At 35.6% G+C, this 20,949-nt stretch overlaps 1 protein-coding gene across 21 annotated transcripts in view; it reads right to left on the minus strand.

The window, feature by feature from the left end:
• Positions 1 to 20,949, minus strand: part of mtd (TLD domain-containing protein mustard) — a 181,079-nt gene that overhangs the window by 52,065 nt on the left and 108,065 nt on the right. For 16 of the 21 annotated variants that reach the window (XM_074089886.1, XM_074089936.1, XM_074089870.1 and 13 more), the window contains 7 exons: positions 13,595 to 13,657; positions 11,669 to 11,766; positions 6,796 to 6,857; positions 6,225 to 6,360; positions 4,256 to 4,348; positions 1,710 to 1,813; positions 125 to 318 (listed from right to left, as the gene is read on the minus strand). In XM_074089886.1, the coding sequence (XP_073945987.1) occupies positions 125 to 318; positions 1,710 to 1,813; positions 4,256 to 4,348; positions 6,225 to 6,360; positions 6,796 to 6,857; positions 11,669 to 11,766; positions 13,595 to 13,657 (750 nt within the window). Of the gene's footprint in view, positions 1 to 124; positions 319 to 1,709; positions 1,814 to 4,255; positions 4,349 to 4,503; positions 4,612 to 6,224; positions 6,361 to 6,795; positions 6,858 to 11,668; positions 11,767 to 13,594; positions 13,658 to 20,949 lie in introns of those variants that run through there. The other 5 variants (XM_074089945.1, XM_074089919.1, XM_074089832.1 and 2 more) reach the window with 2 other exon arrangements.

A 20,949-nucleotide genomic window follows, 5' to 3' on the forward strand; every position in this document is an offset into this window, starting at 1 on the left:
TAATGAAATGGCTCGTAAGTACTTGTTGAACACGCATTATTGAATTGATTCACAGACGGCTGTATAATTTTAAGTAACAATTAGGAACACCTTAAAAATGGCTTTTAGAGTAGTGTCCACTCACTTTTGTGTGTTTTGATCAGGTCCGTGCGTACGCATGTGCGCGATATCGTAGAATATGGCCGCGTTGACGACGTACTCCATGGGCGCGATGACGCCGTAGGACTCGGGCCCGTGCTCCATGACCAGCGCGTCGGACACGTTGGGGTCGAACATGACGGCGTTGGGTGTGACCAGCAGCACGCCCGACACCACGCCCTGCAAACCATCGCACGTCAGCCCGGCCCGCAGCCCACGACATAACCTCACGTCTCGTACACAACTCCCGGATGCTGGGCTAAACTCGATGCATCATTCATGTATGTGTATGTGTCATAGTAAAAGCCCGAACATCTAGGATTTAAATACAATAGTTTTTTTTTTCTTTAATTGTATAATATAGTTTTTAAGTATTTTATTTGTAATTATAATATTATGAAAAAATGACTTTCTGCCAAGTTTCTTGCGGCGCATTCTTCTTGGCAATGATGGTCTTTCCGAAAGCGCTGGTAGTTTAAAAAATGACGTGTAAAAGTGCCCATTGCGGCCTATTTACTGAATAAATAATTTGAATTTTTGAATTTGAATTTGAGTAAAGGCCTGGTGCATTGTGGTGGGTTGTTTTTACTAAAATGCTGGTTACAAAACCATTTCAGTTCGCGTTATTTTCTAAGCTGGTTCAAATTTACAATTCTGCAATGCGATATCGATGAAATGCAGTTAGTAACACATAAAATAGATGGAAACAAAAATACGATTCGTTTTCGGAAACAAAAATACGAAGTTTCGAATCGGTCAGTCCAGGGTCACAATTTCACACATAAAATGAATAAAATTTTCCTGTAGCTGAACACGTTGCATGTATACATATAATTATATATGTATACCAATGTGAAACTCAAGTCGCTTGGCATGATTACACAGATAATATGAAAACCAACATAACAAGGTATTTTTGTTTAAGACATTACTCACTGTATTCAACAAAATTAAAATTATGTAACTATACGTATGCAGCATGATAAAAATATTCGCAAAGCTTCTAAGTTTACAAATTTACATTAATTAAAACACAAAAGTACATCACTCGCAAACGCAAATAGATTATTTAGTGTAGCAACATTTTTGAAAGAATCTTTCATTGAAAGTTAGTTATTATAAAAATATATGTTAGTGAAAATACAAACAGCAATATTATTTAGCTACATTGATTTTTAGTTACGACTGACTGAATCTGGATCTGGTATTAAGCTGTAGGTAAGGTTATAGTATTCAGGCAGTGAGACCTAGTTGATCCCGCTTTGCGTCGCCCGGCGCCGGCGACCCAATCGGAGCACACTGTCGCAGGATTACAGGCTTATGAAATAAATATCTTCATTTTTGCTAGCGGCAGCAGCGGTATTAGTGGTTTTGCAACACTATTCTATGTCGATAATAAAATTTATCCTAAAATGTAAGTGATATTGGATTGGTCGATTTTTTTTCCCAAAAATTAGTTACAAATAGGTAAAAAAATAGTAAAACATTAGTTAATAATAAGAGTTAGAACACAATTGGTTAATTTTATGTTCAGATTGAACGAGAAGTTATAAAGAGTTAAAATATGTGACCTGTCCGTCGGTGATGTGGCGCACGTTGATCTTGAGGAAGCGCTGCGGCGCGCTGCTGCAGGCCGGCGCCTCCGGCGACACGGGCCGAAGACTCTCCAGGATTTCTACAACGCGCCAAATTTACAATTTTCAATCGTTCCTCGCACAAATAAAACTTTTCTGAAGTTTACAATGCGCTCAAGAGTTATTGCCAGCTGACAAATGTAAATGTCACGTCAAAAATGCGGAAATCTTTTTAAGTAGTACCTGGATTCGTGTTGTCAACAATCATCATTCATCCGCCATTACCTCTCATGTTTTGTAAAATAGATTTTTTTACCGAATTTCTACGAATAAATTATAAGTCAGGAATAGAGAATATTACTGCAATTTTATCCCGTCAGAGTGCAGCACTAGCACATACTAGGTATATGTTTATGGTTTTTGTTTTTTGAGTATCTTATCCGCAGGATACCGTAATACCATATTATTTCAATAATTTTTTTGGAGATATAGCTCTATTGCTACTATCGATGTAAAATAATTTATTTTGTTACTCACAAATATGTTAGGATTTCTATAGGTATTTAATACTTTTTGGTCATGATCCGTCATGGCGATAAAACATAAAGAGAACTGACGTTGTCACGGCGGTTTCTTTACGGTTTGTGCTAGTGTCGCCCCCCGCGCAGAGCTTTGCCTAGGCCTTAGGTGTTCTTAGTAGGCGGGGCTTAAAATTGTGTTCTGCACATCATCTGACATTGCATCACGCGCGCAAGCCAAGCCCTGCTTTGTTTCTGAATTTTTACCAATCAAGAAGCACGTCTATTTGCAATCTCAAAAATGATTCGTATTTGAATCATAAGCCGGTGCGTGCGTATTTTTTTTTAATAGAGACTAGACAAAAGTAATGGATCTATTGTGTGGTAGTTTTGAAGTTATGACCTTTTAGAATAAGCACATCTTAAAAAAAAAAATAAAGTAATTAATAATCGTAGCGAAATTTTATAAATATCTTTAGCGTCTTTCTCTTTGCAAACAGAATACAGAGAACGAATCAAATTATAGTCTTAGAAATATGAAATGTTGTCAATTGTTACATAGGCGGCACTACAGTAGAGAGGTGGTAAACTTTAAAGTAAGCTTTACAACAATTAACACAGTAAAATAACACAATAATGTTCTTAACAGATCACGAAAATTAAACCACCGTCCACGTTTTCTCACCAGAATAACATTACTTTAGGATAGTTCATATTTACTAAATTACGAGTATTTCAGATATTCCTGCTACTCCACAGCACCATTCTGAAGGGATTTGGAACTATTATTTACTGTTTAAAGCTGGACACTTTTGCAACTTTTCCCTGTAATAGGTAAGAGATTGTCATCCTCTCTCCTACAATCCATGCAGTGCATGTAAAATTGGGACGGCCATAGAATATGTACAACCGTATACTTCAAGTTAACCGCCCAATTTTCATCGTAGTACAGTACATCAGATATTTCGGAGCGGCTAAGAGTGGTCAAAAATATCGGCACGTGCACTCTATTATTAAGATGTTAGAGTTAGTGTATCGATATTTTTGACCACCTTAGCCGCTCCGAAATATCTGATGGCGACTGTGAATCAAATTAAATTTAAAGTAAAAGTATACAAAGGCATTTTGTTTGGTATGATTATTCCATTTCACCTAACACCACAATATTACATAAGTACGTATGTCATCCGAATGCCACTCAAGTCCAATATATATATTTCATTGGGAACCATTCTTCTATTCCCATCTTTTAGTTGCCAGATTCCACGACAAAGACTGCAAATGCTGTATTAAAATACAGTGCGTGCACGCCAGAGTACAGCTAGCAGGATGTGAAGGAAGAATAAGGAGTGTGATAAATCTTGTATTTTTAAACAGATCATTTTCACATCACAGATTTTCTTTCATTACATCTGTCTTGCCTTGGAGCGTTAGAATTACTCCAGTGTTTGAAATAGTAAAAATATAAATAAAAATAACTATCAAATTGATTGTACTCTGTGCAATGCCTCACAAACGTATCGTAAACTTTGTAAGTTACTTTGGAAAGGTGATATGTCAAAGGTAAATAAACAAACCATCCCACGTGGTTTCATGGACCAATCATGAAGTAGATCTTATGTATGGTTGTTACTTGTTACGTAGTTAATTTCATTTCAGACGTTTTAATTATTAATTAGTCATCACAATGTGATGTAGCTGAGCACGCTTCCGGAGTTCACAATACAACATAGAAACAATTTACCGAAAAGTTCTTTATGACGACCGCGACCTTTGTCGATGTTGTCTTCAACGATTATAAACTTGTTCTATTGATTTAATTAAGTGGAAATAATTTATACTAAACTGTGTATTTATAATCGGCACAGTTGATTTTTTTTTATACTTTGTAATTGATTCCAATCGTAATAAAAAAGCTAAACAAAGTAGTTTGTCGCAAAATATATACACATAATTTGTTATCGTTATCACGCACCGCACTTGCATGTTGTCACAGATGTTAAATAAAAGTGGAGATTTTCGTACCTTTTTCTTGTGCCGGCTCACTCGGTAGGCCCTGTGTTGACTCAGATGTGTTGTCACCACTCTCTGACGGGCCATCAGAGTCCTTATCACCACCTGCGAAATAATAAATCATAATTACTAATTTATACTGTAACATATGTAACAGAAACGTCTATTATACTTGTTTCTGTACACTCTGCTCTGACAACAACAATACATTTAAGTAAATGATTACGGAGATTGATTGCATTGTAAATCTTTTAACATACCATTATACCAACGCTTCAGGAATTCAACACTGAACATATTGAAGAAGTTCTAAACAAGTTTCATTATACGGTGACACTTATCATGCATAGTAACTCAACGAATTAGATAAGTACATTATGGTTGTCAGCGTGGAAGCGCTGGCGCCGCTGATAGCTGCACAATTGGTTTTAGTACGGAGTAATTATAGACGACGACTGAAACTGAAGTATCTATAGAATAGGAACTCGTAGCGCGTGCGCGTGGCCTCCGTTCACTAGCGCGGCCGCAACTGCAGGCCCGCGGCGACGATGGAAACTCTTGTTTACTGTGCAAATAGGAGAAATATTTGTTTCATGTCTACGTCGCACATGAATGAATAACACCAAGGCTGAATGTTATTGTTATGCTTTACGCTGGCCGGACCATACTGAATCACGTCTCTAATCAATATTAGTGATATGACTATAGATATCAGCGTTCAAAAGTGTCGCGTCAGACATCGATAGTTCGTTTTATTATCATTAGGGTTTACTTATGTGATATTTATCAATTGTAAACGTCGCGCTTTTGTTCACGCTGGTCCCAGTAAAAAAAGTAGACGAGTAGTACCTGTACGAATTGCTGGGCTACATTTGGTTGAACTCTGTAGAAAACTTATCGATGTCACAGAGTGCGAGCGTACTGAATGCTATCAGTTCATGTTAAATTAAAAACAGGAAAACCAGCACTTTTTGTTACAGTCTTGACTAGTTATGTAAGAGTCTCATTGTCAGCTTAGTTGCTCATGGCATGGTATAAACTGAACGCTATTGCGTCTGCGTAAACGTTGACAACAAAGAAGGCTAAGTTTCGCAAAGCCTGTAAAAATTCGCGCAGCGAGTTGCACACGGTGCAGTTTTTACAACAGATTTTACTACCACAGCTTGCTCCTGAATAATTTATCAGCCTAGAAATACTCGTAAAAAGGATGTAATGTGTTAAATATATTTCCACGTGCTGTTTAACTTTATTTATAGAGATGTTATTTGTAGACAAGACATAGATTACTTTATTTATTGTATTTTGAAATTAAGCCGATATTATTTAATTAAAATTTTCTTTAACTCTTCATGGCAGTTTTAAAATATTACGAGTTAACATTTTGGATCTTGGTGCACGATATCTAAAAAACATAGCTCAAACATCACCGTCTAAACATATATACAGATGAGTCCAATATAAATAGTGGTAACCTCATGTTTCATTCAAACTAATGCGCTATAATAATCATATTTTCTTTTCAGTACATTATATTGCCACGCACCGCGTCTATTTCACGAGACCGCCTTGTAAGCCGGCAGGGCCAGTACCCTAAGTGTAAGATTTCGGTTATAAAATACGCATTTTATAACCGAAAACGTACACTAAGGGCACAGCATTAAGTGTATAAGTAAGTAGTTAGATGGCTGTAGTAGGTTGCGACTGATTTTAGCAGTCAAAATATCTAAGATAACTGATACAGCTCAGCTCTTATCTATAGTTTTCGAACTTAAACTGAAGTAGCCCCGCTAAACTTACAATGCAAGCAGACTTGTCGACTCGTCCTCCAAACCAGTTATCCAAACTTAAACCCTCTTGTTAACTCTGATAAGGATTTAGCAGGGCGGTTGGGGTAATACAAGTGCATCAAGTCGATGTTAGCAAGCAGATGTACTTACATCTCGAGTTACTGATGCATTGCATAGTATAAGAGGTAAATCACCTTTGTTCTTGTCAGGCACGAGCAACCTTTGTCCGGGGAAGATGAACTGTGTGGCGAGCCTGTTGAGCTTGGTCAGCTCCGAGGGAGTGGTGTCGAACCGTGCCGCCAGCGATGTCAGCGTGTCGCGGTCCCGGACCTATAATGATTAATTTTTATCAGTTTATGCTACAAATGTACTTATGTATAGAACATCTAGCCAAAGGTTATGTAAATCTGATATTTCTAAACTGGGCAAAAATGAATTTTGTTAGTTATATAATTTATACATCTACACTTAGGTAAAAAGTATAATTGGTACCTAAATATAGAAAACAAAATAAGCTGTTGTGTAAATAATACATACCTATGTTAAGGAGAAAACGATACTACAAGCACACCTTAAACTATCCTTATTTAAAAATATTTCATTGAATTGTTCTAAGAAATGTAAGTAATCTTAAATCTTAAGTCATCGAGGTTTTAACTTTTATAGTTTAACTGTTAAAAAAATTTAACAAGATACAAGAAGAATGTGTAGGGCTATATCAGCGTATTTAAAAAGTTCACAATACTAACAATAATATAAACTTACCGTGTAGGTAATGGTCTTAATAGGAGGCGGAGGTGGCAGCCGTTTCGCTTGATCGTCCTCATCTGAAACAGCCGCATAGTCAGGTTGCATGGTAATAATTATTAACGAAAGTAGTCGCAGGTAAAGCTATAGTAAATATAAATCGTAAACAGTGCCGCGGGGGGAGCGTTAACGTGCTGTGCACAAACGGGTCACCCATATCGATCGTCGTATTTCTAACTATGCCTCAGGTGTCGACCACGGGTTATATGTATTGTATAACGTATACGTACGTGTCATGAGCTTGATTTTACTACCACACATTTTTTCGGAGTTACCTCGACCATATATTTGATAATAAGTAGTACGCTGAAAGAAACCGCAATACGGAATCATATTTCTCTCCGTTTCACTAACTAATCTAGGTTTAAAATAAGTTGCGTAAGTAGACTAATTGGACTTCAAAAACGGATATTTCGGACACAAACAAGCAGAAACAAAACAAAAACTAATTGAGCAACCGCCAATTTATCATAGTTTTTAAACATCGTCCGTAAAACATTTCAAACAAAGTGACAGATTATGTAAACATTTAAAACGTACAAATATTAATAGAATCGTCGGGAACGAGCAGTAATTGCAATACTACATTTATAAAATGAGGTCATTATTTAGAAGCCTGACCGAGCTTAATTATAATTTACGACCGACTACGATTGCCACGAGCGACGCGATAGGCGTTAATAAAACCTAGTTCAGCTCACTGCTTACCGTCTCTTGGGTACATACTTATGGGAGGTGGTTCTGTGACGAAGCGTGACCGACCTTTAAGGTGGACATAAACAAACATATTATTACGAACCGAAAACTTGTTTTTTTTATGGAAACTGTTAAAAATCATCTGACTAACTTAAGTATCCCAAATTATACCTCGAAGTAAAAATTCTAATTAGAAAATAAATAACTTGGTGCAGTTAGCAAATAGAAACGGATAAGCGATTGTGGCGCTCAAAATGTTGCGAGAGGTGACTCTAACTACTGCCAAATTCCATCATTTTGACCAGTAACTACTGCTCATTTGAAAATGTCATCTGCTAACCATATTGATATACGATTGTACGGTCAAGGACTTTAATTCATTTGCCACCATGGAACCATTTCACAGTAAACGTCATAGTGATATGATATCGCATTAATTAACAATGAAACTGGTAATGACTTTTCCTTTGAAAAGGTTCGATGGTAGCTCTTCATGAGTCCTTGACCGTACCTACTTAACTATTTTAGCAAAATGCAAATAATATTATCGTTCCCGATGTATCAATAATGTTACAAACATGAAAGTTTGTCTTTACTCTTTATTCCGATATTCTCACGGGATCGGAATATATATACGCATATAAAATCTCCAAATCTCAACCTCTAAGTCCGACCTATTATAATTTAAAGACGGAACTTTTGGGAATTTCCAAAGGATTTTGGAATTTTAGTTGCACTGACAGATCTAATAGTACACGCGAGGCAAAGGCTTATAAATAATAATAATACGAGACTACTAGACTATTAGACTGTTTTCTCCAACCCTGCGTACCGTGTAGGGATAAAGTCACCATTGTAGAGTCGAACATTGGCTATTTTTATTTAACCGACAACAAAAAAAAAGGAGGAGGTTATCAATCCGTTTAATTTTTATATTTTATTTTATTATCATCATTATTATTTTTTTATGTTTGTTACCTCAGAGTTCCATAATTTGTAAACCGATTTAAAAAAAAAATCCGTTCGTATAGGAATACTTTCAATTAGGTCCCATAAGCACCAAATCAGGATATGATTGGATCCTAAGGAAATCGAGGAAACTTTTCAATTATTGTAGGGACACTTATGGTAATTTGGATATATTTAGTAGTAACTCGTGCATTTGCTTTTGAAATGATCATTTGGCGAAGTGGAACCGATGATGAAGACCACAGTTGACCATCGGAGTTACTACAAGTACTCAATAACAAGTATTTCACGGGTTGAAATTCAATTATTTTAACATAGTTTCTAAGCAATTTATGGTCATCGTAATGCATTATGGTGAAATGGAATGGGCGGTGAAGCACCAGGACTCCTCAATAATGAACGTCTCTGCATCGGGAAAACAATCTTTTGTAAAAGGTGACCAGCAGTTGACATTTAACTATTGTATCTTAGATTATTTACACTAAAAAGCGTGAAAAAAAATATATAACAAAATATTTAACTGACTACAAAAAACCATGAAAATAATTTTCTACCAGTCTGAAGACGGTGCCTCAGCACGAGCCAGCAAGAGTGATTGGAGCCCAATATATAGTTATAGAGCGTAGGTGAGGTAGACGACTATAGGTCCAACCCTGCTGGCTCGTAATGAGGCACGGACTTCAGACTAGTAGAAAATTATTTTCATGGTTTTTTGTAGTCAGTTCAATATTTTGCTATATATTTTTTTACCTACTTGAAAAATGCCCACACCGATCCAATTCTAAAGAGGGTACACACATAATTTCCACTATAGATAAACTATTGAGTGAATGAATCAGTGAATGATTTGTTTTATCATGGTTTCGCATTTTAATGTTTATTATAATAAAATGGAGTTGTGTTGGTATTTTGTTTGTTATAGGTTTCCAAAGGAGTACTATCAGAAAATATACGGATGAGGAAATCCTGTATCTTCCTGGAGTCAATCACTGTTATTGCCATTATAATCCTCATGCATTTCACCTGGAAGGCGGTATTATTGGGTCCCAGCTCTCGCCGCCTTCAGTCAGTATTTTTTTTTGTTTTGAAATAAAAGTTTATTAAATCCCTTATAAATGTTGTTTTATTATTTCATCTAAGATTCACTAGATAATATTATAACGAGATAACTAGACAAAGTGATTAATTCTGTGCTTGTACTTTGGATACCTATACTATCCGAATAATGAACAAAACTATCCAAAGGTATCATGTACCTATGTAAATCTACATATATATATTTACAAAAGAACTAGTACTTATGAAAAAATGTTGCTATGTATAAATCTTTCAATAAATCCCAGTACCAGTTTTCATTGAAGAAACTGAACAAATTTAAAACCTTTTCATCACACTTGCTCTTAAACAGTGTCAAAACATGAAGGCTACCTTGATTGCAACCCTCCAAAAAAACCGGCCAAGAGCGTGTCGCACACGCCCGAAATAGGGTCCCGTAGCTATTACGAAAAAATTAAGTAATATTTTTCTAAGGATTTCGTATTTTGTACGGAATATTCCAAGTTTAGGTATGTTTTATACCTTAGGCTACTTACTACTTACTCTTAAACTACAAATTATTCTCAAGAAAACTTAACCGTTATCGTATTCCTTGTAAGTTTGATATACTTACTACCATCCTCTCGATTTTAATGAACATTTGCACTTTAAAGTTGAATATTTTGCAAACAAATCACTGAATCGAAAAATCGTTTTAGCAACCCCCTAATGATTTTGAAGCGAGTACTGCCTTTCCGCAACCTGGCAACCTGTTTCATTTCGCAACTTTTCATTTCGCAAACTCTAAAACTGTAAATATTTCAGGTTTTATTTCAGGGCCATCGTCTAGAACTGAACTGGAATGACATACCTCCTCCTATACTCGGAGTGACTAGCAGGTACACCTTTGGGCGAAAGCTTAAAGGCTATTTGTTGGCATTTCAAAAGCTATAATTCCATTAATTCCTCTCCCTTCCAGCACTATTACACAAAACTTCTTTTTGTTTCGGTTGTTAATTTCATGTTTCCTTTTAGCTCCCGTACCTAACGGTGTTGTATATTTGGCAAGTGAGTGTATAATAGTTATAATAATTATGTTTATGTACTAATGTTAATGTCTTTCAAAGCCATAAAATAAATAATATGTTTCATTGTTTACAAATTATCTATTTATGTACAGTAATAAAACTGTGTAGTATATCTTTGTAGCGGTCCGAGGGTCACCAACGGTGCTGGCTGAAAATCAGCGCTGGGGTGTTTATTATTAACGCTTCAGCATTATGCTGAGCCAGTGTCCTATTCACAACCGCAATGACACATACTTTCCTACGTGTTGTCTATTTGTACTTAATACTATTGTTGTGTCTTGTGTTGTGAATAAATGTATTTTCTTTCTTTCTTTCTTTCTTTAAAACTAAAGGGTTAGGTTAGGTTAGTTTTATAAAAATCCTGAAATATGTACAGTTTCAGAAATATTAAACAGTTGGGAAATGAAAAGTTGCGAAATGAAACAGGTTGCCAAACGTTATTCGCCGAAACATTAGTAAACCGTTTTGAAGACCTATTCAACGAAACCGCACACTACAAATTTGGATGAGAAAAAAAAAACACCCCACTTTACGTTTATGGGAGGTGCTCTAAAAATTTATTTTTTTATTGTACCATTTTGTCGGCATAGGTTACATATATACTCGTGCAAAATTACAGTTTTCTAACATTGATAGTCCCTGAGCAAAGCGCGGGCGGACAGACAAACAGACAGACATGGCGAAACTATAAGGGTTCCGTTTTTGCATTTTGGCTACGGAACCCTAAAAATGGTTAGCAACCCATGAGTGATACCATCTCCGTTCTAGTTGAATACTCAGATATGTAGTCAAATATTATAATTACAACAGTCGTAAAACTCAATATATGAGATCATGCTGAAAATTATAATTTGACAGAAGTTTATTTACCTCAACAGCAACATTAATTATATCTTAAATAAATGAATAGCCGGATACAGTTTTATGACAGCAATATTTTAAAAAAATAAATGCGCAATATTTAGCGAGCTTCGTCGATGAGAGAAAATAAATGGATCTGTCTTATTTTACAGTATAATAAAGATGTATATGTGTGGACTAACCTCTGTTCACAGCATTGAACCTGCCCTCCACTTTCGAGCGGAGCGAGTCTAGCTCGAACGCGGCCGCAAACCCGTGGTCCACTGACCGGCTTTTGGACCTGCAAACGTACAAATTACACTTCTTAAACTAGTACAATATTATACAGTTATGCAGGTTATGATATGAGCGAGCCATTTTTATTATGCTATTGTATTGATATTTTGATAAGTTCTAAACTCGACTTTATAACTTATTCAACAAAGGAAAACAATTCAGTACCCCTAGTGTAAGTTTTCGGTTACAAAATACGTCTCGATCGCGTTCGCGTAAAATCTCAAGTTGTATGGAAACACGAACATCGCAAACGTTCCGCTAGAGGCGCTGTACATGTTTCCATACAAATTGAGATTTTAACGCGAACGCGATCGAAACGTATTTTGTAGCCGAAAACTTACACTAAGGGCACAGAGTAAAATATCAATATTATTTATTAATTTGCATGACTTTTACTTAGACGTCTGTGTGTAGCACTATACTAAAGATTCAGTTATTTATGGCTCAATTGAGAAATAGTGAAAAATGACATTTAAATGGTGAATGGGAAAAGTATTAATCATCATTTCAAGTTTCAACAAGCCTGTTTATATCTGTAAGTATGGTTTACCAAATAAATATAAATAATTAAGCACCTATTGACAAAAAATCTTAGAATGCAACCCACAGATAGTACAAGTATATTATAACCAATTAATCAGTGATCGGGGATTTGGATGCCATACTGTTGGATATCAAATAGAAAGAGTATCTAATATGGATACGCCGCGCCGTTTACCTACCCGCGATACCAATTAAACTGGTTGAAAAATAAATACTTTTTCCGTATTGGTTTTATATTTATAAAATAAACGAGATTAAATAATCAGTGTTGGTTGTGTTGTGATATAATATATGAATGATTCTACAAAAAAATAAAGTTCCACGAAAATGTACATAAAAAAGTCGTACTTTCATTTTATTCGTCAGGATGATGTTTGTCACTATAAATACGTCAATCATCGATGCCATAGAAATCTTTGGTGAAGTCCGGACAGTTTTAAGTGGGATTAATAACTTACGTATGGATACTAAAATAGAAGCAGTCATGGCTCGAAATCCGGATTTAGATGTTATCAGAGCAAACAAATATCTCGCGAATCGGCATGCAATGAAATTTCTATATACAAATTCGCCCCGCAAAAGTCTGTCAAAGTAGAGAGATCATTTTCAGCTTATAATTGGGTTTTAGATGTGAAACACAATAGATTAACACTAGAGAACATTGAGAAAATAATGGTTCGTTATTTAAATTTTATAGACTAAAAGTTAAAAAAAAAGAATATGCCTTGGTAATATTCGAAATTATTGCCTGTTTTTGTAGGTAACATTTTTAAGATTTTGAGTTAGTGTATGTAATCTATTACAGTTTTGTATTTTTTGATTATACTAAAGAACTTTTTTATATTAATCACAATGTTTAATTGTAAATCAGACTTAACCTAAACAAATTTAGAAGAATGTATTCAACAGAATTAACATTTATTTAACATTGACCCGTAATTGCAATAGTCAACATCAATATGTAGTCTGAGACAAAAAACTGTCATTTATCCCGCAATCCCGCGGCATATCCATACTAGCATAATGATTGAGGTCATTCACCCTGAGTGGCAACCAAATCCCCGGTCACTGATTATTATCATTATGTACATACGAGTATAATATGCAAAAAATTACGTTTCTCTCTAATAAATAAAGATGAACCGAGGTAGCAATATCTGTACCTGCTGTCAGCGAACTAACCAGTGGCTAATACGGTTCATGCTTGTACTAAAATGAAGTCGATTAATGAAAGTACAATGAATAAAAGCAAAGCTTGCAAGTACATACATGTGTAAAAGGTGTCATACCTTTTGAAGGACTGGTCGATACTCTCTGCGCTCCGTGACAACTGTTGCGACGCTCGCCTAGACCTGCATGCAATAGAGACCACGGGCTACACACAGGCACAGCATGCAATACAACATCTACTAATTCAAATCTATTCAGAAACAACTGTGTAACTCAAACATTAGCAACTCTTCAAAATAAAATTAATAGTAAATAAAAACTATTACAACGTGATACGAGTGTTTTCATATACTTAGTAATAAATTATCTTAAAAAAAATTGACAATGGATAAATTTCGTCGTGTAATATTTGATTAGTAAGATGTATGTGAGTGTTCAGTGTCACCAAACAATTAAACTAAAATTATGAATGATGCCGCTCATTCACATGTCCCCATCGAAGCCAAAGCTGATTGGGAGTTCAGATATTGGGACTTAAGGGCAACACAAACAGAAAGCGTGCGCGGGTCGGGTCGTGTCCGCCGCGTGAGTCGCGCGGTTCATTGTATTCACACAGAAAAGGGTCGTACCCGCGACGGGCCCGCAGCGGCTATCAATGTTGCCAGTTTAGTGACTTAGTCCCTAGAAGTGACGACTTTTGGTTAAATCTTAGAGACCGCAAAAAAAATTAACGACAAAAATGGTTTATCTGGTGACTTGGAGTACAAATTAAAACAGCTCTAGAACCAATAATAGATACGACATTTTTGTCAACTCGACACAGAATTATACAGTGCCGCGAGATATATATGGAAAACGACAAACGCGCTTGCGCACCAAGGTCAAACTTTATTTACTTACTTAATTAAATCCAATTTATGTAATGCTGGGCGATGGATGAATTTTTTAAAAGTGGCTGTTTTTTTTTATCGACAGGAATAAGCTTATACTAGTCAATGGAAAAAAATATCACATTTTTCTGCAGTACCAATTAATTAAAAAAAAAATACTTAGATTTTATTCTCACCAAAATGAACTAGCTACTGCGCATGAATACGGTTTTTAGGGTTCCGTACCCAAAATGGCAAAAACGGAACCCTTATAGTTTCGCCAAGTCTGTCTGTCTGTCTGTCCGTCCGCGGCTTTGCTCAGGGACTATCAATGCTAGAAAGCTGTAATTTTGCACGAATATATATGAAAACTATCCCGACAAAATGGTACAAAGAAAAATATAAAAAAACATTTTTTTTGGTACAGTCAGCGTCATATAGTACGTAGCAGTCAAGATCACCAAATATTTGGAAACATACAAAATAGTCATTACCAGGGACTCAGTCAAAGCGGTCAAATTGTTCGAGACATCCATCGTGTACAAATATACCGGAGCACGCCCGTCGTCAAATACTTTATAACATTCAAGCCGACATTAGTACCGTAGCAGCCAAAGTATCCAAAAGTATGGGACACTACAGAAAAAATGACTTTATTACATACCGTATAAGGTCCAATTATCTGGTTAGCTAGTCATCTTTAATACAACGTGAACGGTGTTCTATTTTCAGTCTCTTGGTGCAAAATGCACATGTCATTACCTTTTTAATTAAATAAAAACTCTTTTATATTGTAATTATACTGGCCAATTCAAGCCATATTTAAAAGGAAATCCGTTAATCCGAAATTCTGACAATGTAAATAAAAATGTGAAAATAAGGCGTCAGGCTTCAAATGAAAGAGACGGAACGATCACTGACAAGTTGGTACTCTTTTCGGTGATTGTCAAAAACGAAAAGTCGAATCTTATTACGTGTTACCTAATGTTATTTCGCACTCAACTCGAGATTAAACCTTAAACCTTATAAATAAAGCTCAGTTTTCTAGTGGGTCCCATACTTTTGGACATTATGGCTGCTACGCTACCAGTGGTGATGTGCGTGCTCCGATTTATTTGTACACGATGGATGTCCTGAGCAATTTGATCGCTTTGATTAGATCAATGTTAATGACTATTTTGATGTTTCCAAGTATTTGGTGATCTTGACTGCTACGCACTATATGACGCTGACTGTACCTCCCATAGTTGTAAAGTAGGGTTTTTTTTTGTCATCCAGCCCTATAGTGTGGGGTCTTTTAAATTAAAAATATTAGGGGTTTACTTAAACTATTTTTCGATTCAGTGATTTGTTTGCGAAATATTCAACTTTAAAGTACAAATTTTCATTAAAATCGAGTTTTAAGGGTTTTTAACTTAAGCTTTAAGGATAAATATTTTTGAGAGTTGGTAACTCTGCGCTCGGCCCGCGCGCTGTTTGTGACGACGGGCGACGGGCGCGGGCCCGCGCACGACCCGTCCCGCGCCCAACCCGCGCCCGCGTTCTGTGTGAAGGCGTCCATATACCGCCATGCAAATACGCACATCGCGAGCCCGCGCACGACCCGCGCCCGCTCTCTGTGTGTGTTGCCCTAAATGAGAAATTCGTGCACTTAATTGAAATGAATTTAAATTAAAATGGAGGCAGCCATCAGATTATCATACATAACCGTACCAGAAAATGAAACGCCGAATCCTTGCAGGATCACTTATTTATTCGTATGTACCTATGAAAGCAAGTATGCATGTATGCCCGTCGCGAACACGGTCGTAGAACGTAAATAAATATACTCAGCGGCACAAAATTTGGCCCACCCTTCATACAAAATTAACGATTCTGCATACATTTGAGGGCCAGATTTTTCGCATGGCTCTGTGACGACATCAGCGCCACCTAGCGTCCGCAACTTTTATGGCTCTGATGCTCTGACGTTTTGAAATTTAATCGCACATTGTGACAAAAATCAAACCTATAACGTATTAATTTATAATACAAAATTACTGTGATACCGTGATTTGGGTGGACAGGCTGTGAATTCATTTTTGGTCATTAAAATTAAATGAGGTAAGTAAAATTTATTCAAAAAGTGTGTTTTATTTTCGTTATGTTAGGGTTTGTTTACTTGTACTTTTACTGTAAAAAGAAAAGATAAAGCTATCTTATTGGTTTATTTGCATACAAGTAAAATTATATAATTGTTCTTATATCGCTAGTAATAAATTAAATATCGTTTTCAGATCAAAATGAGTATCATTTTGAAGACCGGTTTTGTAAGTATCACTCAATATAAAATGTCAACCACAAAATAAGGAAAATTGTTGCTGGACATGTCCGAGATGTAGAGGAATTAAGAACAAAACAGGGACAGTGTTAAATAATTAAAGCTCGCATCATAACACAAACATCTATAACTAAAAATAGGTAGTTAAAGTCTATACAAATTGCTGTTAATGACAGGTTCATATGAGTATGACAGATGACAGAGCCAGAACTATTTCTACTTTTGGCCACCATAAGCGCTGCGATAGATTTCATCACCCCCACCTAGTACTTCGCACCCTCACAATAAATATTATGAATAGATAAGCAATAAAGTAAGTCTATACTTCTATACTACTATTATGACGTAAAGTTTGTAATCTCTGGATCTACTAAACCTATTTAAATGAAATTTGGTATACAGATAGATTGAGTCCCGGGGAAGGACATAGGATAGTTTTTATCCCGAAAAATTGCAGTTTCCACGGGGTAGCGATAAACGAAGTCTACGCGGGCGGAGTCGCGGGCAACAGCTAGTTTGTAATAATAATAAACACATGAACATTTAATAATTTCAACACCTTATCTCCAAAACTATTGAGCCTATATTTCAAATCAGGTCTTAACTTGTCACGGGGTGGTGTCCGGGGAAGTTGTTTGGATGTAAAGGAAGAAGACGGGAATAGGGCAGACAGTGATATTTATTTAGGATAATAATAAAGGGCACGTTTCCGTGCCCAGTTCTTTATTTATATAAATCAATGGCACTGAAGTCCAGTAGTATTATTATCTAATGATCTTATGAAACTTCGCAAATGCACAGTACAATTATAAAAACTTTCTTCGTATAGGAGTAGTAAATTATGAGCTTATTATGGAGTTTTAAGAGATTTATAGGATCTAGGATAAGAAGGGTAAGTGTTCAGCTCGGAGGCTCTGAATAGAATGGCTACTTGACGTAAATTGAACAGGTGTGGAATTTAGAAAAAGAAATTTGAATTTAAATGTTATTTTTTCGAATATGTGCTAAACCAGACAGTACAAAGAGTTAGGATGAAACGAGCTGTATGACACCTCGTTACAATACCCGGCCTGCCCTGGAAGAAAAAATCCTGAGGGATGTTAAGTCCTGATGGGATTTTTTCGTTGTGTTAAAAAGAGTATAGTTAAGGTAATTAAGTGAATGATTGTAATTTAGAGAGTGCGTAATGATAATTTACAGTATGTGTATCTTACAAGAGAAACGATTCGAGGAAACACTCTGCATTCATTCATTCATTCATCTATCATTCATAATTTTGGTTAGTATTGACGGTAATTAACCAAAATATCTTGTGTAGGAGTATCCATTGATATTTAATGGCATACTCGTTAAATCGTTCTCGAATGGTATTAAGGCTTATTACAGTAACCACCCGCTGATGTGTGAAGGTGAACTTAACTAGAATAAAATAAGAGTATTACATACTCGAACTCATACACTTAAAGTATGTATGCACGTATATATGCAAGAAAAAATAATTCGAATACATCTTAAACGTAGTTGAATAATGAGACATGGATAACAATAAATAATTGAATCCAAGTATGGCTCAACATAGTTCTTAGATATCAGTTGACGCACTTCCAAACTGTTCCATCGGAACTACTATGACTTGGTAATTATCCTTTGTATTTATCAAAGGTAAAGTAATATTGATTAGACTAGGTCAACAATGTATTTTATTAATGAAGAATCGAAAAGAGTAATGAAATGAGAAAAAGGTGAATGGATAAATTATATACAGTATATATGTACATAGGTAAGTTTTTAAAAAAATAATGCTAGGAGAAAAGTAATAATGATTTTTATGGGAAAAAATATTGCCAAATGTGAATGAACTCTTCATATTAATTTTTAATTTTGGGAATCGGCTTTAGGTCTCTAACGTGCCATCGTCCCAGTGGTTTGTTAGACATGTCCGTTAATTCATAAACTAGTGGTGATATTTTTTGGGCAACCTCGCATTTAATAAATTTAGGAGCGAGTTTGGCAGAGTGATATTTACCTGCGTTGCCGATGGTATAATTATGTTTCCAGACAATATCACCGACATTGAATTCTATATGTTGATGATGTCTATTATATGTTGTTGAGTTTATTTGATGTGCTTTCCACAACCTGGCCTGAACTTCTGAGAAAATAGAGTGAAGGTGTCCCAAATTCTCGGCAAGTTCGTTTCTTGGCGCGAAGATAATTTCATCTGTGAGATCAGTGTTATTGTATACCGACCCACATGTGACCAATTCACGACCAAAGACTAAGAAAGCTGGCGTGTATTTTTTGGTTACCTCATTTACGGCTGTATTTATGGCGAATTGAATCTTGTGGATGTTTACGTCCCAAGTTCTGTGGTCGTTTTCAACAAATGAGGATATAGGGGTAATAATAGATTTATTGAACCTTTCGACTAAATTTACTTGTGGACAGTACCGTGGTGTATAATGAACCTTAGGTACTTGATAGGCTTGGAATAAATCAGTAATTTCCTGGCTTGTGAATTGAGCAGGTGTGGAATTTAGAAAAGGAAATTTAAATTTAAATGTTATTTTTTCGAATATGTGCTAAACCAGACAGTACAAAGAGTTAGGATGAAACGAGCTGTATGACACCTCGTTACAAACTTACAGATAATCGCTAGGATTGCAGGCAAACTTCTGTCGAGTGCAAGATCTTAATCTGAAATCACTCAATATTGTGCGCACTTACTTATATTTCCTAATGGAATTTCGAACTTAACTATATTGATTACACACCTACTCGTAGTTAACTCGCACTTATCCGGTTTACTTTCCTAAATAACCTATTCATAATATTGCTTAGCTTGTAAATGAAAGTTTTGTAAGAATGTTAATAAACTGGAGTTATATATTTAACTAATTTGCTTATTCCAAAGCATTATTTTTATTTAATTCAATTGAAAGGTAACGTAAAATCCGAATGACTTGATGAGTGATCTTGAGTGATAAAGTAACTACGACACTTTCGAAATCGTGAGCCCTACTCTTTCATACCTGACAGCCGAAACCAAGTCCCTTGGTGATCAAGAAAAAAGAGCTCAAGTAATAATGGACACAGTGGCAGCTACACATTCGCTAAGCAACAGCGTAGGTGACACCATGGCCACACCCTTGGTAGACGACCATCAACACAGTCAATTATAATTTTATAACATGTACAGATTTTTTATCAGTAAATACAAGTATCTAGTATCTACTCGTGTCTACCTTTACCATGATACCTTGAACAGATTAAAGAAGTCGGATTTTATCGAAACAACAAATTCTACGGGCACTTTATAAATTCACGATTAGTGTAGTACTTGATTAAAGTAACCTACACTAATTATTTATTATTTATTTTAGACACAAATCATTGCAGTCTTGCAAGCTTATGTTTTAAAGATATTGTTAAATAGATTAAGGTAATAATTTTGTAGTTGTCACATGTGGGTGAAACACGAAGCAGCAAAGCAATGGTTGTGTTTTTTTGGTGTGAAATCATATTTCTTGAGAATTTTTCCTCATCATCATCATCATTTGTCATAGCTTCACAACAAATAACACTTAAATAGGTACTACTCGTATGTCATTGCCGATCATTCAGATAAGAATGTCTGTGTCTGTGCTAAATGTAGTGGTCTTATATCAATACGAACACGCCATTTAACTGATGCGTAATAAAGAAGTTTAAATCAAAAATGAAAGAATGTCTAAGGAAAAATCTGTGTTACTTATGTCGTTTCCACATTTAAATATGATTTCGAAAAGAACGGGTATATCTATTTCCAGGAAGACTAAATTTTTTTAACGCTATGACGTCCTTCTATTTGATCAATTTTTACCCGACTGCTCGAAGGAGGGTTATGGTTTTCGAGCGTATGTATGTATGTATGTGGGTATGTATGTAGATTTCTTTGGTCTCCGCTGCAACCTAAACGGCTAGACGGATTTTAACATATGAGGTAAGTAGTGTTGGATTCGTCATAACTGTTGGAGTGAAATGGGCTATATAATATTTCAATATGGCGTCTGCGAAAAAAAATATGGCGGAGAAAAGAAAAAAAATTTTTTTTTTAACAATGGGTATCAAATGAAAGCTAATAATTATCCAATTCTAAATATAAAGGGGTTATCATACTTTTAATCTACTGTTTAGACATAAATATAAAAAAGTGTAAAATAAAACATTAAATTAAAAAAATCAAAGGAGGAAGAAAATAAGTCTAGTGGTCTAGAACTCTGTTATGTAGATAATTTAAAGTTCA

This window comes from Choristoneura fumiferana, chromosome Z, assembly GCF_025370935.1.
Source record: "Choristoneura fumiferana chromosome Z, NRCan_CFum_1, whole genome shotgun sequence".
Classification (NCBI taxonomy): domain Eukaryota; kingdom Metazoa; phylum Arthropoda; class Insecta; order Lepidoptera; family Tortricidae; genus Choristoneura; species Choristoneura fumiferana.